We start from the raw sequence: 27365 nt of genomic DNA on the forward strand, positions 1-27365 counted from the left end.
CACGTAGCAGTACTCATCATTTCCCCTCTTTTCCCTCCTTTCCATAACCTGCATACTGATTAGAATAGCAGAAAATTACTGTTTTGCTGTCACAAATCAGAATACATCATTTTTTTAGGCAGCTTCCTAGATTATAAAAAAATTGTTTTCTTCAGTAGGACAGCATAGTTACACACAAACAATGCAGTGATTATGCACAATACCATCAAGAGGAGCTAAAACTAGAGGATACATGTGGTATTTGTTAACTGAAACAACAAACAAACAAACTGCACATTAGAAATCTCACCCTGTTCAATTTTACATCATTATTCCAATATTTGATTTTTTTCCTAGCTACTGGGAATGACATCTATGGCTTCTCTCATTAGAGGCACTCAAAGACAGGGGAAATTAATCCAAGAAAAAGGTGTTTAATGCATAGACCTGGTGCTCAGCAGTAGAGTGATGCTGGATTACACAAGCCATGCATCTCTAGGAAAGAAGTGCAGCCTTTCATCACTTTAAACTTCATGCCTAAATACCTTTATCACTGTAAATTGACTTAGCAGTCTTAGTCTTGCTCAGACCCCATAATTTTCAGTAGATAATTAAGATGTGCTAGTGGCAGTAAGAAGAAATAGAATTAATATCAAAAATCCTCCTGTGTAAAACCTCCACAGCACAGCCAAACTGTCCCTTCCAGAAAACATAAATCTTTTTTCATAAACCCTTTTAGATTATGTCACGTATCTGAATTTCCCTGAAATCTCCCCAGTGTGCTCAGTGATGATCTTATTTAATACCTAAATTAGGACCTCAACTGCCAGAAACTGTTGCAAATGTCAATAATTTTAAAATAGACTGGACTACAATGGAATGGAAGGGAATAGAATAGAATAGAATAGAATAGAATAGAATAGAATAGAATAGAATATTGGAAGGGACCCACTATGATTCAACTGCCTGAGCACTTCAGGTCTGACCAAAAGTTAAAACAAAGACTCTTCAATGTTTCTCTGTCTCAGATGAGAGTTTATTAGTGCAAGCAAAAAGCATGGAAAGGTTGGGTCAAGGGTTACTGCAACAGCTGGAGCCTGGTTTAAAGTTCTGCAGTAAGGCAAGAAAGTCAGTTTGGTGATCAGTGAGCAGTCTGGTGGTGTGAGGTTATTTTGAGGAATGCATCATCATCATCACCATCATCCATCAGGATGACAGATCTCACCCCCAGCTATCAACAGCATCAGGGCTCCAGTGCTTTTCCCAGGAAGAAACTTCATGTCTTACCTTGTAGGTCCTGCAGTCTTGGGGGATGAGCTCTCAGCAGCAAGGGGATCTGAGGTGTCCTGACCTCCAGGCTTTGCTGTGCTCTTTTTCTGAGGGCTCCTTTTTGAATTGTGGCCATTTCCAGGAGGCTGGCCTAATTCTGAGTCGTGTGGAGTGTTCTAGAATTAAAAGAGAGAACAATTTAAATAGCTGCTGCTATTTTGGAGGATACATAAGCCTAAGGAGTTTTGTTTTGCCCACAGACAACCTCTGGTGGATTTCCCTACTTTGATGGAACTTGCAGGTTCTAAAGCCAAGCCATTTTTTTTTCTTAACAGCAGAAAAACAGAGGGAAGTGGATGGGCCAAAAATAAGTACTAGGAAAAGAAGAGGCAGAGAAGAATGCAACAATTGTTCTAAAGCAGCCAGGGCCTTTACTGACCCAAAGAGGGTATCATCTTCTCTTCTTCCAAGCCTGGCAAATGCTTCCATGCTAAGCAAGTTTAAAATGAGAAAGGATGGAAACAGACTATAAACTTGGACACTCATCATATTAGCAGCATATTTGGAGTTAAGTTAAAGCCAATGGCACTTGAATCCAAGTCCAGATTCCTTCCCTCCCACTTCAACAAAGCTCAGAATGCCTCTGAATTGAAACAGAGGGCTTGATTCTTCACCAGGCTGCCCTTCTCTGATAACAGTGACAGGAAATGCTGTAGTTTCTCTAGTGACAGCTAGAAATGCTATTCCACAACTGTGGCTATGCTGCATCACCTCTTCTCAAAGGGAAATAATTACCAGGGATCTCCATCCACGGAGATATGCCTTACATGAGTGGAATTTGTTTTGTTTTGTTTTGATTTGTTTTTATTGGAAATTATTGGTTTTGCAGCAGGGAGAAAGAGAGTCCTGAGCAAGCACCAGGGTTACATCAGGTAGTGAGTGGCACCTTCCCACTGAATTTTTTCTGGAGGAAGTATCTTTAGACCATGAAGAAGAGCTGGCAAAATCTATCCTGAACAGTAGCTGAGGATGTTCTTTGAGCACAGCAAAAGAACTGGAGTAATGGAGAGAAACAATCAAGTGGAAAGCAAAAAAGTCTGAATGAAGGCATTTTTCAAATCCTCTGGCACACCAAGCAATAGTTAAAAAGAAGGAAAGCTGCTTCACCCAATCACCCTTAACATAAAGTCACTGTGCTTTTAATTCTTAATTCTAGTTGTGAGAAGCCTAAGGCACACTTAACCTAAAGACATATAAGTGTATTTACTGATGGCAGAGCCACTGCAGGGTAACACCACAGATTAAAAGCACAGTACACAATTCCAACTCATCTCTTGGGGTTTTTTTGCACTCATTTTAATGTTTATTTTGTTCTAGCAGTAGTCAATAAATTGCAGAGAGCTGTTGTTGGGAGAATTACCCTGCTCTGTGTGAACATGGTGTGCTCCCACACAGCCAAAAGCTGCTGGAGCTCGGAGCCAGGAATGAGACACCCAGTGGACAAGCAAAGCCCGTGTAATGAGCAACTGAAAAGGTCAGGGCACACTGAAAATACAAAAAGACTTCCTTTATACTTAAGACAAATTTGATTAACTCTCATATCCTCTGCCTTTCCCTGGAGGAGCCCCTTCACTGCAGCTTTGCTCTCCTTTATCTCACCACGTTCCTCTGGGAGAGACCAAGGGCTCTTGGTTTCATGATCATGAAGCACTTACCCAGCATGTGCTGACATCTGGCATTTAGAATATTTATCTGAGTATATATGTTGGCTGCAAACCCAGAGTATATGACAAAAAATAAAATATTGGAACATCAAGAATTATACAAGGAAATTTGTTTCCTTCAGCCAGGGTGGAGAAAAAACAGAGCTAAGAGAGTTACAGGGCTCTGTTCTGATTTTGGTGCAGAGTTTTGGGCAGCTTTGCTTTTGTTTACATGAGAAATCTGCGTGGAGAGTTTACTTCAGTATGCAGAGGAAAAAAACTATGAAAGAATGTGTTATTAAATGAATTACGAGGAAAAACCCCCAGTCAGTGGGGGGGTAAATTCCCACCAAGCCAGGTGAGGCAGCCACCATGCCATGCTCTTACTCAGTCCCTGGATCATGTCTCATCTTGAGAGGCACAGGTGGGTCAGATGCAGAGCTGGGCCACAAACAAATGCCTCACAGTAGCAGCCAAATTAAAAAATCATTTTCAGGCCCCTTGCAGACAGAAATTACCTCCTTTACTGTCCCAGCAGGGCAGGCAGGGTCAGGAGAACCACACAGAGAACCCCAAGAAATGAGTCCAATTTATTAAATTGTCCAGATGCCTCGAGCAGTTGGCAATAATTAGTGAGAACTAATTATTCATTTTTTCCTCCTTTCTACTACTGCCACCTCAAATTTTCTCCAGCTGCTTTAGGTGCCAGGCAGGAGGAACACCTCACATCTCTCCTGAGATGAAGAGCTGCTCTTTGTGTCTCCTTCTCCTAAAGCCAAATGTTCCAAAGCAGAAAATGCACAGCAGTTAAGTCATTAACGAACTGACATGGTGCAGTCTCAGTAGCCACACGTGCCTTCTCATCAGCCTCTCCTTCACAGGATCAGCCACTTAGCCCCAAAGGCTCTTTAGGTTACAGGGCTGCTCTGCTGACCTGCTCCTGCATGGTGGGGATGCACACAAATCTCTAAAGGAAAACGCCCTGAGAGCCAGGGCCCTTTGGATTGTCACCCAGAGTCACAAATCCCAGGAGCCAGGGGATCACCAGGAGCTGATCAGCCTCATGGGCTCGGGGGTGGCACAGAAGGAAACTCCTCACCAGCACAGACACAACAGCTCCCTGCTTAAAGAGCCCTGCAAATCTGAGAAAACATATAAGCAGCTGTTGGAGGAAACTTTGAAACCTTAGTATGGGGTCAGGATAATTTGTCATTCACCCCCTGAGTCACAGAACACTCTGGGGCAGAATAATTTGGTAGAAGTTTGATGTGAACTGCAGAATATGAACATTTATGTGCCTGCTGTACCTGAACACCCCATCTCATTAAAATTAGGACGCTTCCATATTAGACACAGAGAAGGACCCATGTCCCAGTGATTTTATCAGCTGTTACACCCAAATTTGGACTTCATATCCAAACAAAAACACTGGGAGGGGCAGATTCAGCAGAAGAGAAAGATCACAACAAACCAGGTAATTTGAAGATAAAATTTATGTGCAAACATTTGAAAATAAAATGTAACATTTTCCATAGATTGTTTGAGGTCAGGGACCTGGTGAGCTTTTTTTGTTGGGTTGATTGATTTTGGCTTTTTTTTTTTTTTTTAATAATTCTGTTCTTTCAGGGAACTAATGTTTAAGAAGTTATAGTTCATCTCCAAATGATCCCCTAGGTGACTGACTTTGGCCACAGAAAAATCTGACTCTTGTTCTTGCAGCTCATTACCAAATTTAACATGTATTAAACCAATCTTAGCAGCACAGGCCCTGTTGGAGCAGAGGAGTTTGAACTGTGGACACTCTTAATTTCTTTCTTTCCAAGCTGCTGGATGTTTGAGTGATCAAAAAGCTGCTCTAATACCTAGTAAGGCTAAAGTACACACATATGTTCAAAAGAAACTCAAAAGAGTATTTTAGCAATAATCTAAAATAAATCTTAATGGAGATATTTACATGTAAAAAACTAATATGCTGAGATATAGAAAATCTTTATATATTGGTTTTCTGCATTTAATGTATTCATGTAATCATCACAAAAGAACATGCTTTGTGAATCTAAGGCAGACAGCAGAAAAACATAATTCAATTTTTTGATTAAATTTTTAAAATTTAAGCTAGTTATGCAAATCAGGTGCTGAACTAGCTTTGCAAAGCAAGCTTTTTAAATTTTTAATTAACATGTGTGAAAACAATTATAAAGACTGTGTTTTGTTCACAAGTACCATCAGAAAGCTGCAGTTAAATAAATTACTTTTGAGTTTCAATACATGCAGCATCTGAAGTGATTGGCTACAGAAGCTTGCAGCTAAATTTGTTCTATATTTGTTTCAAGTGTAGCATACTCCTATGTGAAAAGGATTCTCATCATAAAGAGTTAGTTAACTGGAAGACTTAAATAATTATAATAAAAACCAGAACACAGAGGTTCTCAGCATTTTTAAGTCTAGGCTAATTAAAAAAACCCAACAACAAACCAACCAGCTTTGTCACAGAGAGCATACAAACAGGAGGAAAATTAAACAGCTTATAATTGTTTCCCCTTTAAGGCAGCACAATATTTAAATGAATACAACAGATTCTCCTGAAATATGCAATGTAATTTCCATTCAACCCTTCCAGAAGCACTGGAGTCTGCAAGAACACAAAGCAAATCTACAGGATCACTTTATATTCCCAATGACTTTGAACAGGATGCTAAAAAATAAAATAAAAAATAAAAAGGAAGAGCACTCCATTGGCACTGTAGCCAAAAGGATTATGCTGCACTGGAGTTATCACAGCAGAAAGAATTGCCTTTAATGCTGCCTGGGAGCCTGTGGAGAGCCCGGCTCCCAAACCCAGCACACAGCAGCACCAGGCACAGCCTCGTGCTCACAGCCCAGAGCTGGAGCTTCCCAGCCCAGCAGCACTCCCAGAGCACAGCCCAGCCCTGCTCCCAGCACTGGCATTCCCAGCCAGCCCCCAGAAAGGTGAACTTGGCCTGACTCCCCTTGCTGCTTTCTCTCACTAAAAGCTGCCTCCTCTTCCCCCTGCCCCATTCCCCCATGGAGCACATCCTTTTCCAGCAGCTGCTGGAACCTGCCAGAGCTCTGAGTAGCTCACAGGGATCTTTGAGGGGTGACATTAACTTTCCATTCCCAACAACTCCCTCTGGTTTCGTGGAGGGGAAGCTGGAGCAAGGCTTTACAAATCTCAATCAATAAATCAGAAATTGCCTTTCCTTTTCCTCCATGTCTTCCATTACAAGTTGGAGGAGGGAGGTGTTTGAATTTATTTTTTTTTTTAAAGTCTGCTGCTAGAGGTTGTTCACATGGTTGGGAAATCAGGCTTTTTAAATGGCTCTTGAAATTTTTGAACACTGAAAAGGTTTTTTTTGAAACCACCCTTTCACTCTTCTGGCTTTTGTTGTTCTGCAGGAACAGTAGCCAAGTTAGAGTTTTAAAACTTCATGTCTTTGGAGAGTCACTGTCTCTCCCTTGTTTGGAGAAGTGGTACCAAAATAAATAAGTAGATAATGAGTGGATATTGCTTTAACAGCTGGAACTTTGCATTAAAATCATTGAACACTGGTCAGCAAAACCAGTGAGCCATCACAGATGAGTAACAAATTACTACCTAATACACTGAGCCAAGCTTGAGCTCCATGTGACACTTTAGATCTGAAGAATTACACTTAAATTAAAAAATTAACTCAGTTTTATCACCTTTCCAGGAAGCAAAATGTGATTTTAGCAAGCAACTTGGTGCATTGCTGCCCCTTTTTGAGAGTGGCTGGGGTGCAGCAGTTTGCAGGGGATGCCTGTCATGACCTTGTCTTGCTTTTCTTCCCAAACTTTGTGACTGCTCCATCAGTTGGATGTAATTATGACATGATCAGATAGGAAGAGCAGACTCCATCCTTGAGGGAGTCTCTGTATAGAATTTTGCAATTACAGTAGATTTTTTCTTTAATCAGTAATGGTGTAATTTGCTGTTGCTTCTGGCGTGGTTTATTTGTCTCTCACGGGAGGAGAGTTTTAAGTTCATACCTATTCTAATTAAAACCCTCAAAGGGGCAGGAATGCAAAAACTGGCATTCGCTTCTCATTTTAATTTAATTTGCTTCTCACAAATACAAGAAGCAAAGTAAATTGTGATATGGTAACAATGGTATTTGAAAAATTCTTACAGCTTTTGATTGTAAGTACCCATGACCTTCTCTTAGAGATAAAGGGCTGCTTTTCCTCCTGAGAAACACCTACTGAAATTACTCTGGCTGTGAACACAAAAATAAACACTGGTGTGTGTAGGGGTGTGTGTGTATACTTATGTATTCATAGTCACCATCTTATCCTTGATTTAGCTTTTTCCCCCAGAACACACAGCCTCATCAGGGACAATCAAACCTTCAGGCTTCAGTGCTTGTGTTTATGACTCTTCCAGTCCACTGAGGGCACCACATTGTTTATCTTTAGATTCTTGTAATGTCAACATGGGTGTCTTCTCAACCACCTGAGAAGCCTGGCTGTGTTGGAGGCGCATGCAGGGAGTTAATGAAGCATGGCTGTGCAACTCCCTCATGGCTCTCCTTTGCCTTTCCCCCGCCTAATGTCATCTGTGGTCAGCAAGCAAAGGCAAATTCAGAGTTAGCTTTGTAGCTTCACTAGTCTGGCTGCAGTTGTTTTCCTTTGTCCCTTTCCTCATGTTTGGTGAGTGCCTGGATTATTTTCTTTAGGTATGATGGTGTATGAGATACAGCAGGGGAGAGAGAGAATAAAGTTGATCAACTTGGGAAGAAAATCTTCATCCTCTAACTTGCAATTTTCAGTCAGTATAGTTTTAACTAAAGCAGCTTTCTACTGAGTGGTCCTTAGCAGCCTGGCAATAAATGACTTGAGACGATGCTGCTGGATTCAAATGAAGCACTATAGAAAAATAATTGTCAAGTTGAGTCCCAAACTTTGTCGTGCTTCCCAGCCAACAGTGTTTGCCTGCCTAGTCATTTCAGAGCTGTGGAAAATGCAGGTCCAACATTTTCACAATATTTTTCAAATGGAGAAATGTAGTAAATAATTACAGAGGAACTTTATAAATATAATGTAGTTTTCCTTTTCATCTCTACCCATAAATTCATGTCCCATGAGAAATGATGATGGCTTTACAGTTGTGAAGGAAGATTTAACCATTAATTCAGAAGAGAAGGACCAGTCTCCCAACTTCCTTTTCACTATACTTTCAAATTAAGGACTCTGCCACAACTTTGAATCTTCTTCTTTCATCCCCTCTCCTTCACTCACAGGAAAGATGTAAATAATAATGTGAATAATAATTATTCATTGCAGTGAGAAGCGTCCCAGAATTTGCTGCATTTGCATAAAAGGACTTATAATTCTCTGAAAACATGGAATGTTCTTTTTGAGTAAACTCAAAGAAATACTTGACATTATTCACCATGGAATATTGGACCAGCAGCAATTACCACTGGAAGTAAGAGTTAATTAATTAAAGTGGTGGCTGGAGGTCTGTCAGGAGGACTATGTAAGCATCAGGAACAGACTGTAGCCAACTGACAGCAACATCCTGACATGCACTGGATGAAATGGAAGGAAAAATGAAAGAGAATCATAATTCAGGGAGTAAAAGTTGTGAATCTCCGTGGACACAACAAACCCAGGGAAGAGCCCCTGTAGGGTAACATTAAAATGCTCCAGGCAAAATTTCTGTGCAGAAAATTGGGAATGAGTTTTTGTTCCCAGCTGACCATGAACAACGGAATGTATACAGATGTTACTGCACTATTGAAAAAGTATGTAAACAGCCAGAGTGAGCCCCAGAGCTCAGAGGGGTTTGCCCAGTTCCCATCTCTGGGACTGGAGGCTGAATGCTGGGACAGAGCTGCTGCTGAGCCCAGCATCCTCTGCTGATCCCTGCAGCACCAGGGTCTGAAGGGAGATTAATTATCACAGCAATTAACCAGAGCCACCAGTTCAGAGAGACTGAAATCAGCTGAAAGATGGGAAAAGTAATAATGCAGAATATTAGCTGCAGGATGCTCAGCAGTCAGATTTGTTCCTAGGAAATAAGTGGAGAAATCTGAGCAGGATCACAGCAGGACAACTCCAGACAGCTCCAGACTCCAGAGAAGTTGTGGCCCCTCTGGCAAGTGCTGCCTGTCTTACACATTTCACAGCAGAAAACAGGAACAAAAAGATAACCACACATTAAAGTTTATGTTTAAAGAGAAATGAACAATAACAGAGATGTGGAATAACCAGCTTTGTTTGCTTTTTTGCTTATTTCAGAAAACCAAGAGGAAGAAAGGATGAAGAAATATGTAGAAATAACTTATGTCTAACTGACTTTGAAATTCCCTCTTCAACTCTGGGGCAGAAGATGCATTACTAGAACTTCAATTCAGCAGCAGTTTTCACCTTCAAAGAGCATTAAAATTACTTGGTAACTTTTACTTTTCTGTAGTCGTGAGAAAGGCTGTGGAATATGACAGTTCTCCTCTTCAGAACTCTGAATGGCAAGAATTAAAACCCTGAGTTAAAAGTATTCTGTATTAGAAAATCCAGCCTATTCAAGTTTTACTAAATTTTATGCTCATGTCTCCAGTTATAAAGAACTCTTTCTTTTTTTAACATCCTCCACCCACCTCTTTAAAATGAGAGCAAAGATGCCCTGGTAATGGCATCATTCTAATAAAAATAAAGGTAAAATACAGTCAGGGAAGTCAATAATAATCCTGTAACGTGCAGTCACTTTGGGAGCTGTCCCTGAGCTCTCTGCACAAGCCCTGGAGCAGCATGGATGAGGCTGAGGCACATCTGGGATCACTCTGCATCCCACAGACCATGTGCCTGACTGTGTCTGACACTTTAGGGAGCAGATTTGTTGGTCCTGCTCAGCCTGGTCTCATTTCCAAGCATGGCTTTATGGACCTGAGTCCAGACTATCCAGAGGTGCGGGGCTGAGGAAGTGCAGCTACATCAGCCTCTGTAAAAGTGTCATTAAGGCCATGTGGATGTTTTTTTGACATCTGGCTGTCCAGAAAAGTCAAGGAAAAGAAGACAATATCATTCCTCCATGCCACCCAGCTCTTTTAGGTGGATTAAGAAAGATCTGTTTAATGGGCAGCACAACAGCTGAGACCTTCTGCAGTTCCCTAAACTGCAGCACTTCCCACAGCTTCCCATTAAAGAACACCTCCATTACTTCACCTGCATTTGGCCTGCTAAAGGCTGGATCTCAAGCATCAAACTGGGTCAAAGTATCTGTTCTTCCAGAATGGTTCTTTTTCCATTTAAAGACTTTTCTCTTCATGTGGAGTTTCACTATTCAAGGAAAATGCATCATAAAACCAGCTTCTATTTAATTCAGCATAAACCAAACAAGCTGTGCCACTGCAATAGGGCAGGGCACAATCCTAAAATCTCACAGCAGTTTGGACTTTTGCTTTATAGCAAAACAGAACATGGCTAGTATCAGTATATGTGTTATATATACTGCTGGCCCCAGCCTTGTTTTATCCAAGCATTTTCTTTGTTCATTGCCACTAAATTTAGATGAAACTCTCCTCAGAACCTGGTCTCTACAAGACATATTGGGTATTCACTTTTTCTCCAAGTGTCTACTACAATCTTCCTAGTAGCACATTTATTCCACAGATCTTCCCACTCATTAAATGAGTTCTAAACTTAGCACAGGCTCTCCCAGCTTTAATGCAAACCATGTGTGAGGTTTCCAAATGACTCACTGAGAGCATGAGCCGTGCAGGGGTGTTCTCTGATAAACACATAAATAAAAACAGCTCAGACCAACTGGTTCTGAGCATAAGAACAACCCCATCTGAGCTATTTCAGTGGTGTTAGGGTTGGAAGGAAAGGCAGCCAGCAAAGGGGGTCAAGTACAGGCTGCTTCTCTAAAGCATTGATTGCTACTAAAGACAAAAAGTTAAAAGAAACCAGATTTTTTTTCTTTTACAACTTGCTGAAAACTTAAATGTATCTGCCTTGCAAATGTGCAGTCAGTGTCCCAAAACCCAAAAGCCAGAAGCAGATGCAGAAGAAAAGGAGCAGCCAAGGCTGGTGCTAACATTTTGAATGCAAACCATGGAAAGCAGTTTCTTCATCCACTACCTGCTGTGCTCCTTGGCTTGGTGGTATAAGGATGGCTTTACTGACACTGGAGAATTCCTGACTGAAAATCAAAATATTTCAGTTTTGTTGCTACTTGTTGTTATCTCTCTGTTAATAGTGTTTTTAAAAATAATTAGGATTCTTAGCATATTTTGTTTTGCTTCGGAGGGGGTTGGGTTGTCTTCTGTTTTGGTTTTTATAGTCTGAAAAGGAGACCAGAAGCTTCCTTTCCTTTTAGAAGAGGTTTTTTTTTCTACATTTCTTGATAAATTCAGTCATTTTTAAGTAAAGTCTTCTCAGCCTCAAGATGACTTCTGAACAAATATATTTGACTTCCAAAAGTTTCCTGAGTGCAAGCTGTACACTATGGAGAAGAAATTCTCATTAGTTATAGAAATTAAGACATTCCCCTCTTCCCAAACCTTGAGAAAAGCTGGGACCAAATCTTGGGCTAACAATAAAACTTGCTAAGAATCACCATGAGGTATGGAAGATTTTTCTTCTAAAAATTATTTATGAAAAGATCTGTAATAGTTGTAATACTGATTGCCTTGAGAGGCTCCACTTGGCAATGCAGAAGGTGCAGCAGATCTGCTGGTACGTGAAGTGGAAACAAAATGAATCCTAATGCATTTTAGCAGCTACCACAACATATGGAGGAGGAGAGGATAAAATATATACTGTGTTTGAATTGTTGAAATTAATGAATTACAACTTTTATTCAAACTTGTATCAGCATAGTAACTTCTAATGTAACTGCACACCAGTAGCCAGAGCATTTCACTGCCTTCCTTTTGAAAATCTAAAAATAAGCCCCCAAACACCACCACGCATTAACAGCACACCCTGGGAACACGGGTGCAAAGTCCTGGATGGGGACACAGACAGTGCAAGGTCATTTCTGAGCAAGGAGGAGCTGCTGTGTACCAGGGCTCTGAGGCCACCACAGGCACTGCCCAGCCCCCAGGACCCCATTTCAGCCACCCTGCCCATGGCCCAGGACCCCATTTCAGCCTCCCCAGGGGTGTCATCCCCTGGATGCCGTGGAGCACTGTCCTGACCCTGACTGCCACCCTGGGCCCTTCCCTCTGCTCAGGGATGTGCCTGGAGCTGCCCAGCTGCCCGTGGCTGCCCTGCTCCCAGGCTGGCGTGCTGGGATGAGCCAGCCCTGCTAACAGAATTAGTCTTCCTTTATTGGCACCTACATCCCATAAAAACGATGTCAGTTTGCTGGTAATCAGGTGGCAATTAGATCACAGAAGCGGAGAAGAGATACAATGGTCATTTGTGGGTTCATGACTCCAGTTGTGAATCCCAGTCCTGAATCTGATGTTGATTTTTGAGGGTAAAAGCTTCCTTAAATGTGAAGTAGGGAGGCAATATAAGAAAATACTTGCTGTGATTATTTCCCCAGTAGTACCTTCTAAATGTCAGTAACTACTGCACTGCCCCAACCGTGCTCTGATGCTTTGGAGCACTGTCATTGCCAAAGGAAAAAAAACCACACCAAGTTGCTTTCAATTACCATTAATGACACTTAAATGTGAGTGTAATGGGGAGCAGGAGATAAATATGGGGTAAGTGGCCCCTGGAAGCAGTTTCTGAAATGTTTTCTCTAGGCTAGGAGGGGAGGAAAAACAATTGCCCTGTCACACTCACCTCATTCTCTGCACTGCTGTTCTCATTGCCCATCTCAGCTCTGATGTCCAGGATCACACAGCAGTGAAAGAAAGATCACTGGAAGAAAAGAAAAAACTCTTAATGTGCTGTTAAAAAAAGAAAAAAAAAACCAAACAAAAAACCCCACAAACAAAAACCAAAATAAAACAACAAAAAACCCTGGAAATTTTGAAGAGCTGTCATCTCAGCCACCCAGCCAGCTGCCCCTTCTGACATTCAATCTTAAAATTATTCTAAGTCATAAATTGGGGGAAAAGATCTCTTAATGCTTTTATTTCCTCATGTCTCTCTGCTGTCTTGTGGAAATTTAGTCCTTGAAATTCAGCAATGTTACTCTGTTTCCGGATTATCCCATGACATCTGAACATGCCAAAGAAAGATATTTTCCTTGCCAAAGTCACTTTGGACAGACAGCCCACAGGAAAACCTTACTGTTTTAACTGTATTCAAACTATTTTTATTACTTGAAATTCCTGGACCGAGCTGCCTGCTCACGTTGTCAGAACCATGGTGTTAAACCTGACAGTTCAACAAACAATTTTCAATCAAAGCACTCCGAGAAAGAGTAAATGGATTTTTTTCGCCTGATCACTGTCACCGTTCCCTGCTTTTCTTAGGCATTATTCTGTTACAATGTTGTGTTCTAAACACCTCCTTTAGATTTAAAAGGATCTGCCTACCATAATTACTATTGGTTTTGTACTAGTTCGGTTCTAATTACTTAATTTAAAAAAAAAATCTCTGAGCAGTTCTAGAATTAAGTGTCTCCCCAGGCATCGTTGATTTCCATTTTTTTTTTTGAAAAGGATACTCAATAGTAAAAATCCACACCAGAGATTCACTTATAGACATTCTTCTCCGAGCCATTTTATCTGGGGGCTCATGCATTGAAATTCATTGTATTTATTGTATTACTGAATAGGTGAAAATTACACATTATTACAGTCTCTTCGGTTGTTTTTTTTTCCTAAAGAATTTGGGATTTCTCTGCAGTGTGTGTCAAGAAAAACTCCATTAAAGTTAGGCTGTAAAAGGGAAATTGCTCTTTGAACGCCAAGGAAACCAAATTTTTAAGGAACGTTGTTACTTATTGCTACGGTACATTTTTTAAAACTTGAAATATTATTTTTCTTCACAGGAGGCTTGGGGAGAGAGAAGTTTGGTGCTGTGCTCTTAAGCTCTGTTCTGTTTAAACTTGATTGTCTTCAGGGGATACAGCAGTGCTTGAACTTGCTCCTGTTGAAATCACTGGGCCAGGATTGCACTTTCAGTGATTAATTAGCAACGTGAGGTTTTATCTACTGAGATTGCTGCCAAATCCTCTCCTGTTTTAAACAGTTTTAGAACTGTTTAAAACAGTTCTGAGCTATGCTGAAGACTGGGTATAACATTCTCAAAATCACTGTTCCCCCAGTATGAAGTACTCCATCATGGAGTAATGTACACACAAATCTTCCCAGGCTCAGCTCAGTGAAATCTTCCAAGACAACACATTAAGATTATCATATTTTAAGTGTGTATTGATATAATAAAACATTCTCACACTGTCAGAGCTGCTGACTAAGGTTTAAATGCACAGGAGGGAAAGAATAACTCCGCTCTAGCCATGTGCTTCCCTCAACAGCCAGCACAATTCTTGAAGAGGGAATATTGTGGCATTTCTGTGCCCCTGACCTGCTGAGCTTTTCTCTTCCCAGATATTTTTCTGTCTCTACAGACATCATGTGAAAACACCTGAAAATTCAGAGCTCTCTAAATTGTCCCCTCACAAGCACTTGCAGTAATAACATAAACTGGGGAATGAATAAACTCTCCCAAATCCCCATGGAATTCTTTAGTTAATTGGGGTGGGGTCTTGTATATCAATTGTGCAAAATGCAGATTTTGCTTAACAATTTCTTCAATAGATTAGCCAATGTATGTCATAATGTTGTCCTATTTATTTTAGAGTAAATTCACTCCAGTGCATAATAGACTGTCAATATTTCTGCACCAGCTCAGCCATACTGACTGTTAAGGACAGCAGCTGCTAATAGAGGCCGGAGTTCTAATACTGAGTTGAAAGATAACAATACTTTTTTTACAGTTTTAAAATTAAAATGCACAGGAATCAAAGTAGAAAATGACAAGAGCACAGCAGAGGTGCCAGCTGTCAAAAATCTCCACTAACACATCGTATCATATTGTCTACCCACTCTTTTCTTTCCCTAGAGCATGAAATTTCATAATTTTCACATAATTCTCACATTACCATCTGCTTAATAATGAAGATAAATATCATAAATAGGAAATAAAGACATTACAGAATCTCCAATAATGAAACAAGAAATAATAATATTAAAGTGTGAATTACATTGCAGAGTGCTAAGATCATTTTTTTGATTACAGTGTTACTGTAATCCTTTTTACATACATTATTTCTAAATCATTCAATGCACAAGCATTACTTAGGTTGCAAACTAAAAGTGCTTTATCATATGTATAGACTTTCAAATAAACATTACAAACATGCTAAAAATCCATCCATTAAATAAACATAGCTTAACCAAAAGATAATATTCATCATCTTTCTATAGTATCTTTCCCAATTTACATGTCATTATTGAAATTATTTGAACACTACATATCTCAGAAACAGCTCAGTGGTACCAAATTGGTCTGTTCAGCCTGCAGAGACTTTTGAGCAGAACAAGTCAAAAGTCATTATCCTACATGGCTTTTTGAGCTGAACAACTGCTCCACTGAAAGCAAACAAGAGGATGTTTAACGTTGCACTTACATTCCAAGATTTATCTGGACGCTTTTAGAGCGTGTCTTCAAACCATTCCTTCCATCTTCACCTCACCAGTTTTCACCTGATTTTCCTCCTACTTCTCCTCAGACTCATGAAATGTAGGCTTTCTCTGCGGGACCCACCTTCATAACCTGCTCAACAACCAACTTGCCTCCACCCCAGGCGAGAAAGAAAACAAGTTACACCTCCTCAGCCCGGCCTCCCCCTGCTCCTGCCAGGCTGCCGAGGCTCTCTGCCTGCCAGAAATCCATTTTTTTTTACAAAAGCAACCCCAGAGAACATCAATTTTGGGTCAAACATATTTCACTTCTACCGTTTCTTGGCATGTGGTATAAGCAGTGCTTCTTGCAAAAATGGTTCAGTGAAACTGTGTCAATAACACACTGCAGTTATGCATGTGTTGTTTTCAAGGGAAAATTAGTATTTGGGGGGGAAAAAAAATCTATTCTGCATTTTGTGTCCAGGTTTGTTTATGTGCTTAAGCTCATCTTTCATTTTCTCGTATTACCCTTGAAAGCTGTCAGAAATACCTGCTAGCAAATGTCGATGTGCCTGTTCAGGTTATGGTGAAATCATTTCCCATTTAATCATCCTGAAGGGTGGAGACGTGACAAAAACCCTTTGAAATGTGATGTTGCAAGAAGTACTGGTTTATGGGCAAGCTAATTGTTATTATTAACTCTGATTGTCCATTCCAGCAATGCTTCCACAAAACAAAAAATGCTTCCACAAAGGGGTGCTCAGAAACACAGCTGGTAACCAAAGACAAGAGTATTTCTCATTAGTGGCAACTCCAATGGATTAACGAGTTTCTGTAAACACCAGTGGTGCTTTTTGGGGCCACAAACCAAAGGAATGGTGCACTGAGGGTTTATTGCACCTCAAAGAGGGTGAGGCAGCATTGCTGAATCCAGCATGGAGACATCATACCTGACATGGCTAAAAGGCAGGATTTCACAGGGCAGCAATATGTTGTCTTGAGACTTTTGTTCCACAAAATCTTGGTCTATCAACTCCTGACTTGGAAACATAAAGCCTCTCATGAGCTGGAATGCACAGTTGCAAGATCAAGGGCTACATGAATAGTCCTGCCTCTTAAATCTTTATTTTTTTATGAAGTTGGTGATCCAGCATTCTCTGGTCTCCCCAGCCCAGATCAGAATCCAGTAAATCTGAAGTTCATAAATTCAAAATTTTAGTGTGTTCTGTCTTAAAACCAAAGAGAGGGGCATTGCACAATTGATTGTCTTATAGAGAACAAATTATGCAATGTTTTTTGTTTAGGCTCTCTGCCATGAATTTAAGAGCAGAGATCCTGTGGGAGCTCAGGAAAACACAAGCCTGGTAATACATCCTCACTTCTGCTACTGCATTATTTCATCATCACAACAAACTGAACACACATTTGGGGCTATTCCATGTCTAAGCTAAGGCCAGAAAATGCCACAAAGTGAAAGTGAAGAAGCTGCCTTGCAAAACAATTGTCTGGCAGAAACTTTGGGGAAAAACAACTTTCAGTAATCTGTAGATGATGATTTCTGATTGTGTGTTTTTATCAACATACATGCAAAGCAGAATCCCTCTCTTTGGGTCAATTGTGTAAGGTTTGCAAAGCCTCACAGGCAAATCCTGCGCTGGTGCCAGAACTGTGAGCCCTGGAAATGAGGGCAGTGACACCAACAAAGCCCACCTGTGAGCCTGAAAAAGCCCTGACTGACAGCACTGGCATTGTAGCTTTGGGTCAGTTTCCTGACCCACTCTCATGTATAAATTAGGATTCACTAATTCACTTCTATCCCAGTTATCTCAAGCAGCCCTTCTTCACTGCAAGCTGTTCCCACCTTTGCTGATCTGCTCTGTTCCAGTCTGAAGTGTAAACCACCAGCTCTGAGAGAATTCCACATGCTCTGAAGTCTCTATTTATTCTCTTTTTGATTTTATGATGGGGGAAGAAGTACTCACATAGGGCTGCTTTACTGTTGTTGGCTGGAATCTCCCCTGTGGTTCCTCACCCACTCTTCATGCTCATCCAGGGAGAGATTGTCTTTTCTTGATCAAAACAGGATTTAACCCAGGAGGACTGGAAGACTCAAACTAGGGGAGAATACAGCTCAGACTTAAAGGTAAGCTATGTAGTGGGTTAATAAATTACTATTTCAGTAAGATCCAAATAATTTGTCATGAGTGATCAAATTTAATCCGAGTATATACAGTATTGGGTGCATTTACCAACCACACACTACACATATATGTTAGTTTCTTGTATATTGAATATATGCTACCTTAGGTATTTGTAGAAGACAATTCAGTGTGAGATCATTTTACTTTATGGTACAAATACTGCCAATTTAAGACAAAATATTTTATGTTCCTTACTTTCACATGATTGATGCTACATATAAAACATGGCAAAGTTCTGCTGAAGCACTGAGCATACTATTACACACCAGCTGTTCCCTTAGGCAAGAGAAGAAAGGGGAGGTGTTCAGAATTTTACTCTTCTCCAATCTTGAAGTAATAGTGCAAAACCATTCTCAATTACTTCATATTCCAACAATATGACAGAGATCTGCAAGAACAACTGACCTACATCACTCCTTTGTCTTTTGCTTTCTCACAAATTCTAGAAGAGCAAATACCAAGATCTGGGGGGGAAACCATAGCCCACCGTGAGAACTAATAAACAAGTAATGATTTTCAAGTGCACAACTTGATGGGAGGACGTTGCTTGGTAACATCAGCAGCTGGATCTGCTGCAAAGCCGTGATGTCGCTTGGCAACGGAAAGCTGAGCTGGATTTTTGTGAGAGTTGTGAAATTGTACTTTGGTGCCCTTCCCCCAAGAAAACCAGAAACTGCCTATGGAGATCACATCACTGAGCCCATGTAGGACTGAGATTCACAGGATGGCAGAGGATGCAGCCCAGCCCTGGCTGATGTAAAAGTGTGAAAGAAAACAAGCAGAGGTGCTGAATACTTCCCACTGAGACACAAAAACATGTTTTAAAAAACAGGTTATGAAAGTTAAAAATTATTCTTCCCATTTCTGGCTAGTTTTCAATCAGGATGATAACCTGGCCTGGAAAAATCCAATTGGTGACGTACTTCCATTGCTTCTAATCAGCCCCATGTAGCACTTCAGGGCACTCCTGCATCCTTCAGATGTTTATGTTTTATGGCACAAAAGTGCAGAAGAAGACACATATTTCTTTGGAGATTAATGGATTTGCCCAAGGTTAAAAAGCTCACCAAGTGGCAGAACTAGGATGTCAGCACTGGCTCCCTCAGCATGCTGCAGTTACCAGACTCTGCTGGAATTTGAGTTAATGTTATTGGAACCTCCATCAGGAGGTGCCCTTCCTAAGGAAACATGGGGGTGCTAAATAATTTTGGTTTACTTCCTATCTATTAATATTTTCCCAGCTGAAAAAGAAAGTCTATCATTTCAGCTCTTATAAGAACTTTCCTAATACTATATAGTTTCAAGCAATAATAAATAAAAGTGATTATGGCAATCTTAAGTGTGATTCTGTTGTATTCTACTTATCCCCTAACTGCCTCTCTGGAAGACATGGGTCTCAGATAACTTTGTGTTTTATCTGCTAGTCCCATGAGGATATCATGGCCACCTCAGGGTGCCTAAAATGGTGTTCAGTGCCTTCATCTGTGAATCTCAATAATCTTTCCCTTGTGCATTGAGCATTAAATGTTTTCAGGTCACGTACATCCCCTTCTGCTGCACTGGTTGCAGATGTCAAAAGTACTGCATGGGGCTTAGTCCTTAAAGTGATGCCAAAAGTTTTTCATAAAATATATATGATCCAAATAAGAATATCCAAGTATTGGAACATTTCTCTTTCCAAACCACATTTATACCAGCAGTTTTTCACCAGATTCCATATGCAGCACTTCAGACAGTGGAGAGGCTGTGGATTCAGACAAAACACAGCTCTGTGCACTCTCTCTCCATGCCCACATGCACATTCCAGCTATGGAGAGCTGGACACAAATTCCTATTTAAGTTCTGAACACCACCACCAGCTAATAGGGCTTGGGAGCTATAGGGGAGGCTGACCTACATAGCTCACCTGGTCAACCTGTGCCTATCATTGTGCAGGACTGACTGCAAGATGTTTCCTTATTATTACGCTGGCCTTTTATAAACAGCTAATTATGGTTTATCAACAATATCTCCCCAACACTTGTATTATGAGACATATATGACTGTGTAAGTCAGGTCCATAGCCAACCTGACAAAGTTTACATGTGTTTTCACACTCTAAATGCAAGCAGTCATTCAGTCAAAGTGAGGTATTTCTGTTCCTAAATCTCCCAGCTGAGGCAGGAAGAACAGGCCCTCTGACTTGAGGCAAAATTCTGGAAGTAGCAGTAGAAGGTCTGATGTGAGGGGAGGATTTTTAGAACCTGCTCTCTGCTCCTTAGAGTTGGTCTGCCTGCTCTGGTGTCCAGTCTCAGCACTGGAATGGTGGAGCATGACTCAGAGAGACAAAAATCCATGTTATGTGAGGCAGAGGAAGAAACAAGGTGGGGATCAGTTGGCTTAACATGTCTAGAGGCACATGTAGGGCCTGGGAAGAATGCATCACAGGATGAATTATTTCTTTCACAGAATCACAGAATTTCTGGGTTGGAAGAGACCTTCAAGATCATCGAGTCCAACCCAGCCCCAACACCTCAACTAAACCCTGGCACCCAGTGCCACATCCAGGCTTTGTTAAACACACCCAGGGATGGTGACTGCACCACCTCCCCAGGGCCATTCCAAAACTTTGTCATTCTTTCTGTGAAAAACTTTTTCCTGATATCCAACCTACATTTCCCTTGAGCCTGTGTGCTCTGGTTGTGTCAGTGCTGCTGCAGACAGAGCCCAGCCCCAGCTGAGCACAGGCACCTTTCAGGAGCTGTACAGGGTGATGAGGGCACCCCTGAGTCTCCTTTTCTCAGGTTAAACACCCCCAGCTCCCTCAGGGGTTCCTCACGGGACTTGTGTTCCAAGCCCCTTCTTGCCTCTTTTCAGGTCCTTCCTCCTTCAAATTATTTTTCTTGCTTTCCCTTCTGAGTTTACCTGTTTCTTCTGTTCATGCATTCCCTTTTTTCTCCTTCCTTTCTCCAAGAGACTCAGTGGAAATACAAGGCAGAGCAGAGTTGCCACAGGCACTGGTTTTCTGAGAGCTGATGGGAAGGCAGGGAAGAGGCAGATCAGGGGAAGGGGTTCTTTCCTGCTTCTTCTGCTTTAGCTGTGGGGTCTGAACCAGCTGCCAACAACTGTCTCTCCCTAACTGCGGATGGCAGCAGTATTTAATCTCCCACTTTCCTGGCCTGAGGTGTGTTGACATGTCAGGCTTGGCAGGCTGCAGCTGCTTTCTGGGCTTTGTGCTCACACACCCTCCATGCCCACACAAATATCCCAGGAGAGGAGAACTCTTCTCAGGCTCCTGGAAAGCCTCCAGCACTCAGAGACTCTCCTCAGGATGTTTATTTGTTTTCTTTCTGCTGACACAACACAGGTACATAGCCACCTACCACATAGTCCCACATATATACACATGTAAATATTACATATTCCATATATAAAAATGCAGATATCTTATGCAGAATATATCCTTCATCCTCAGTTAGAGACCATGTAGCCTGAGGCTGTTTTTAATAATTTCATGATAGCTGTTAGATCACTGAGTGAGCATAAATTAGATAAAAACTCAGCTATTGAATATTTTGCAGTTGTCAATACTCTTACTCCAGAAATGCTGTGTTTTGTCAGTAGTGAGAGCAGGCTGTGAAAATAAATCTCTCAGGAGAGCTGCACATCAAGACAACTTGTTAATGACTAGACAGGGGTTAGATTTCATAGTCTAGTCCAAGCAAGTGTATTAGGTTTTTGCAGGACTAACTCTGGGAACTGAGTCACTGACCTCTGAAATTGTAGTCAAGATAATGCTCGTAAGTTGTTTACAAAGATTCCCGAGTTTGGATGAAAAAAATATTTACTTTGAAACTAAATTTGTTGAGCTTCTTCAGTCTTCTGCACCTTGAAAAAGGTTGGATTAGTTGTGTTGGATTACATTTAGTTGGATTACTTGTGCAAGCTCCTCACCGATTCACAAAGCAGGAGAATGCTGCTGACATTTTAGAAAAGCAGAAATTGTGGCACAGAGGAGTTGAGTGATCAGGCTGTTAACATGTTGTGTAATCCTGGGCTAAGCAGGAAAGTACAGCTGGTGTTCAGCCCTCAGAATAATGATACAGAATGAAGATGATTACTGTTTGATTTGGCATGACTGCTCTAAAAGAAGATATTATATTTTACAAGGACTATTCCCTGGATTATGGGTTTTTCTAAGTGTGATCTAACTCTGCACAAAAAGACTCCATCACATTTCAAGGCTAATCAGGACCAAAATGTTTCCTCAGGTTTATTTGTAAGGTCAGCCAAGAACAGTTTTGTGCAGAGTAACATCATCCATAAATTTAAAAAAACCAAAACAACAACAAGGCTAAATAAGTAAGTAACCAAACAACAGTAAGGCTAAAATAATTTTATGTGTTTTTTTTCCAAAGGATAATAATTGCATACTAATAAGAATGCTTCCTTACAGACATTGCCATAGTTTCATACCTGTTACCATGTTAAAACTAAAGTAATGAATAATATTTAAGCTGAATATAAATTATAAACCTCCTTTCTCCCTGATTCCTTTGATTCAACTAAGCAGAATTGCAAAACAAAACTGAGAGAAGTCAGTTACAGCCAGGCTTCCAGGTATTTTTGATGACCTGGTGACAACAAATGGTGCCTGAACTGCATTATCCCCCTGCAGACCAGGTTTGATGTTTGCCTTTGTGGCAGTGGCTTTTTTAGAAGATGATCTAATGCTGTGCTGGTGGGAAGTGGTCCTGGTGATCCCTGGTGGTTGGTGGAGATGAAGTTACCTAAGCTGCTCACTGTTGTTACAGATGGCACAACTCTTCATCCTCCTGACAGACCTAAACCTAATCAGCTTCACTTAATGACAGATTTAAATTCTTATAACTTATTGCCTTCTCCAGCTGGGTCTCCACTATTTATATTCATGTTCTCATTTTCCACTCATTCTCCACAATATCCAGTTTCAGAAGTTCACTCTTAATTTACAGGTGTATTTTTTCATTGGCATTTCATCATCATTAAGGAATATGCCAGTTGCAGGCTTTACAGTACCTTAACTCAATCTCAGTTTTGGTTTGGGGAGGGTTCCCTGGAGACCAGGCTCACAAAATAGTTGTAATATATAATTATGCACTACACTGGCACTTTTAAGCAGGGATTATAACCTTGAATATATAAAAATTCTACTTTAAATAGGAAACCATGACAACGTGTAGGCAACTAAGTACCAGTCACCAGTACCAAAACATGGATATTAAACATATTTCAAGCCAGTGGAATGAGCACAAAATAAGGCCTACAATTGTTTGTCCTATTTAAAGTTCATGTGAATAAAGATTTAGGTTTCTTCTTGTACCCAAATGTGAGTCTTTCCCTCTTGTTTGAGAAAACTCTTAAAGATTACTTGGTGAACTCCTGTGTTAGAAATGAATAATATTCTTCTCTGGAAAGTGTGATAGAACATAGATTGACTCTTCAAAACTCTTCATATGTAAGAACAGAACTTACACAAAATGATATTATGAGATTGTACAGTATATTAGCGGAAAAGGCTCAAGCATAATCTCTGAAACTCTTGAAACCTTTTTACCAGTAGAAATAGTTTAATAGGGCCATGACTGAAATCTTTGTTTTGGGCTGGTGAGTCTTCATGCAGGAACTAAATATTGCATGTAGGACAATTAAGAAATGTTAAGCCTTGTTTATTAGAATTCAAGAATATTTCCATGATAGTGGTCGTGCCACATTTCACCCCTTGGTGTGAGCACTGTGTGATTTAAGAGTCTACCAAAGAAAAAGAGTTTACCAAAGAAAAAAAAACCCAGTTTATGTAGACCATGAATTTAAACCTCCTGCCCCTTGCATCACGCAGAGATTTTCATATGGGTTCAATAAAACTGTGCAATGCTCCAAAAGTGTGGCTAAAATCAGGTCTTTCTCATCAAGAAAGTGGTTAAGTATCATTTTCAGTTTACAGTTGCAAGTTGCATGGAAACTGTGAGTAACAGCAATGTAAAAAGTAGGCAGCACAGGAGATACTAATAATGTCTGTATTTTCAATAGTGTCAATATGCTGTAGATATAAAACACAGACACAGAAATACAGGCAGCAGATCCCACTGCTGTCAGAACTGACAGCTTTGCATAATGGAGCACACACATCCCCCTGAAGTGCTGGAGAAGAAAAGCACACATTAAAATATGGGCAGATAAGGTCAAAACCTGCAGATTCATGAAGCTGTGCTGTGAAAACTGGGATTTTGATACTCATGAACAGCTTCTTTGTACTTTCCCCCCCTTCCCTTACTGCAGCAGTTGTGTTTCTGCCTTCAACCAGGAGTTGCTCACAATTTCAATTTGTCAATATCAGAAATTGTTGGTGCTTCAGAATATCTAGAAGGATCCTCTCTGCCTTTTTTGGAGGGTTTGTGAAAATCTGACAGTGACCCCTCAGTGCACAGTGCTGTTTGGCTGACACTTCACAGAATCACAGAAAACAGAGCTGAGGAACAAATCCTTCCCTATTTTAGCATCTCCCCAAAAGAGGTAGTTTAAAAGTCTGCTGGAGGAAACACATTTTGGGAATGGGACAAAATGTTCTGAAATAATATTTACCAAAGGATTCCTTTGTCTCAGTTTGTCAACTCCTCAGATCTGTTCTGCAGAAACATCTATAGTGTTGGTTCACTGATAAAGTTTTCTGGTTTATTTCATTGTTTCTAGGGATATTATCTCATCATCCTGCTTTCTTACTCACAATTCTATTGGTCATGTTCCCTTCTAAAATATTCCTGTAGAAAAAATGACAGCTGTAGAAAACATGACAGCTGTTCATATCAAAACAAAAGTATTAGCACTATATTAATCACAGTATGTTTTGGTAGCAGGAAAAAACTGTTTTCACCCAGTCAGGTTGCCATGAACCAGCAAACCTTTTCTGATTACTTATACTCAGAAAAGCAGATTTCATCTAGGTAATAAAATAAATCATTCTTACCTTTGATTTATGCACAGACCCATTAAAGTCCTACAAAGCTCCCTGCAGCACATTACTGTTTATGCATGAAGCAAATAAATATAAATATCTGAATCCATTTGCAGGGGCTCAGAGCTGGCTGAAGCTTGGGTTTGACCAAGAAGAAAGAGGGCTGGCTGGATCTTATGCTTGCTGGGAAATCAGGGAAGTAAATGAGTCTGTCAAGTCCTAACTAGCATTTAATGACAAATTTAATTTGGCAAGAATATATAGTTCAGTATTTTGTCAAGCTTGCTGAGGCTTGTATATTCTGTATATGGATCTTGACCAACTGCTGTATTTTCATAGGATCCTGCATTAAAGAACTTCTAATGAAAACATACAAAACTTCAATCAAACTTTGTTTCACCATGTGATTTTTAGTACTTAGAAAAGGATTATGTCAAGAAAAATAAAAACTATAATCTCTGATGGCTCAACTCTTATCCTGGCTGTCAGCAGTGCAGCTCTTCAAACCATTAATTTCTGCAATTAAATGTGGAATCAATTAACTGCACTTAAGCCATTCATTTAGCATTACGCCTAGATCATAGGAGTAGGGTAAAATGTTACTTTTTTCAGACTTGCTATGGACTTGACTGATAAGACCCCAACTATGATGTAACTTAGATCAGCTCAGATTGGCTTTTCCCCAGACTAGGTTGCTTCCCACAGATTGCTACAATGCTGGATGAAAACACTCGCTAGGACATTCATGCATGTGCCAAGTGCCCTCTGATCTCCTTAGGCCAGGACACCCAAGCCTGTCATTGTCACAGGACTCTGCCTTAGAGATGGGAAAATGGCTGGATGTGATGCAGATGCAGATGGAGATGTCAGGTTACTTAAAACTCAGCCTAAGATCATCCACCCGTAGGCCCATCTGACTTTTCTGGTCAACTACCAGCATTTTTCCTGTCCAAAATCCTTATAAAATAAGATTTATAGGTTCTATGTATTAGCATTTAACTGAAATTTGAATCTATAAGGAAAGCATTTTGACATGAAGGGATGGATTTTTTTTTTTAACTCCTATATGTATATTGCAGGTCTCTAATTCATCTTTTGGGTTGTGTAAAGGGAAAAAAGTCTGCTCCTAAGTTGTTAGCAGCTTGATCTTGAATAGTTGAATCACAAAGACAAAATTCAAGCTATAAACACTCTATTTTTGAGGTAAGATCAGATTTTGTGGGAAATACCTGCTTTATAATACAGATAGAAGCATGCCTGCCATTGTCATCCTTTGCCTGTCAATAGAATCGTTAGTTTTGCCTGAAGATAAACCCATTTTTTAAGCTTGGAAAACAGTTTCCAAAAACATTATGATGTTTTCCAAAACATTATGATAATATAAACCCTGCTCAGTAATAAAATCCAGAAATAACTGAAGTGGCCATGGACTGACACTTTGACAAAGGATTTCAGTATCATGTCATCCATGTTAAAAACAGTAACAATTAATTTTTTTCTAATCTTATTTTGATTTAATTGGTTCTCCTTAGTGGGTAAGACTGGAACTGACTTCAGCTACCTGAAGATCTATAAGTTTTGGGTCACCAGAGGCAATATTGTACCTACAACTTCTCAGTGTTGTGTTTTACAGCCTGAAACAAACTTTGCTATGCATGAAAGACAAAACATCGTAGACAGTTCCCACTTAAGAACATCATCAAACATCTGCATAATCTGTCTAGTGAGCAGCCAGCTCATTTATCCCTGAAATTCTGCATGAGAAACACACATTCTTGTTGTTACATGGCAACTTCAAAACAACAAGCAATCCTTTCTGACACAAACCCTTAGAACTGTTTCTGCAAAAAAGAACAAGTGGAAGAGAGCCACATTTAACAACTCCAGCATTTGCAAATAGTTATGACAGTCTGTAATGTTGTAACTTGTTTTTAAAACAGCTATTTTAGGACATGCACATTTAATGATCAGTCTCTTGGTCTTATAGAGATACTGACTAAACAAGACATCATCCTGTAGACATACTATATAGGGTATGGGATTGTAAAACAAGTTATACAAGAGATCATGAAACTATAGAACCTCAAAGGAGACACTCTTTTTTTTTCTGGTACAGAGAAAAAAAAATTCTTTTACTTGTCAGACACTCCCTTTGCCTTTTTGTAATGTCTAAAACATAATTAGTAAACTGTTTTGAGTCTAGACATTTTTAAATTTAAAGAACTAATAAAAAATTACTTACCCAATTTTCCTCTAGACTAAAAATGAAAATGCACCACTCTGTCCCTGATTTTTATAACCTTCTGCACTCCTTCCCTCCTGGCTGGTGTGTGGATCCCCTTTCTCCCTGGATCACATGAAAGTGTTCTATTAGTGTGAATTGGCTGATGTTTGAGAACACTATGCTGGAGAGCTATGAAGTGTAAGGAATCTGACCCAGGGAGCTGTGGGGCTATGACACATCAGTTCTTCACAGGAATTCTCAGTTGCTGGATGGGAATGACAAGGGACAGGTCCTGTGCACTGGGTGCAGCACGTTGGCACTGTGTTGTTGTTGTTGGGATATGGATTTTTTTAATGCAGGGAGAGAAGTTCCATGTTAAACCAATGTAACTGGGATTCTACCCTCTGGCTTTTTACTCCAGGACTGTAACCTCCAAGTATCAGG

General features: G+C 40.3%; 1 protein-coding gene across 7 annotated transcripts in view; it reads right to left on the reverse strand.

Annotated features, from left to right (window-relative positions):
- TACC2 (transforming acidic coiled-coil containing protein 2) overlaps positions 1 to 27066 on the reverse strand; it is a 127905-nt gene extending 100839 nt beyond the window's left edge. For all 7 annotated transcript variants that reach the window (XM_041461569.1, XM_041461565.1, XM_041461570.1 and 4 more), the window contains exons 1-4: positions 26940 to 27066; positions 17509 to 17640; positions 12732 to 12809; positions 1267 to 1424 (exon numbers count right to left, since the gene is read on the reverse strand). In XM_041461569.1, the coding sequence (XP_041317503.1) occupies positions 1267 to 1424; positions 12732 to 12764 (191 nt within the window). In that variant the 5' untranslated portion in view covers positions 12765 to 12809; positions 17509 to 17640; positions 26940 to 27066. The remainder of the gene's footprint in view (positions 1 to 1266; positions 1425 to 12731; positions 12810 to 17508; positions 17641 to 26939) is intronic.
- Between the last annotated feature and the right edge of the window lie 299 nt (positions 27067 to 27365).

This window comes from Pyrgilauda ruficollis, unplaced genomic scaffold, assembly GCF_017590135.1.
Source record: "Pyrgilauda ruficollis isolate IOZ18807 unplaced genomic scaffold, ASM1759013v1 scaffold15, whole genome shotgun sequence".
NCBI classification, from domain to species: domain Eukaryota; kingdom Metazoa; phylum Chordata; class Aves; order Passeriformes; family Passeridae; genus Pyrgilauda; species Pyrgilauda ruficollis.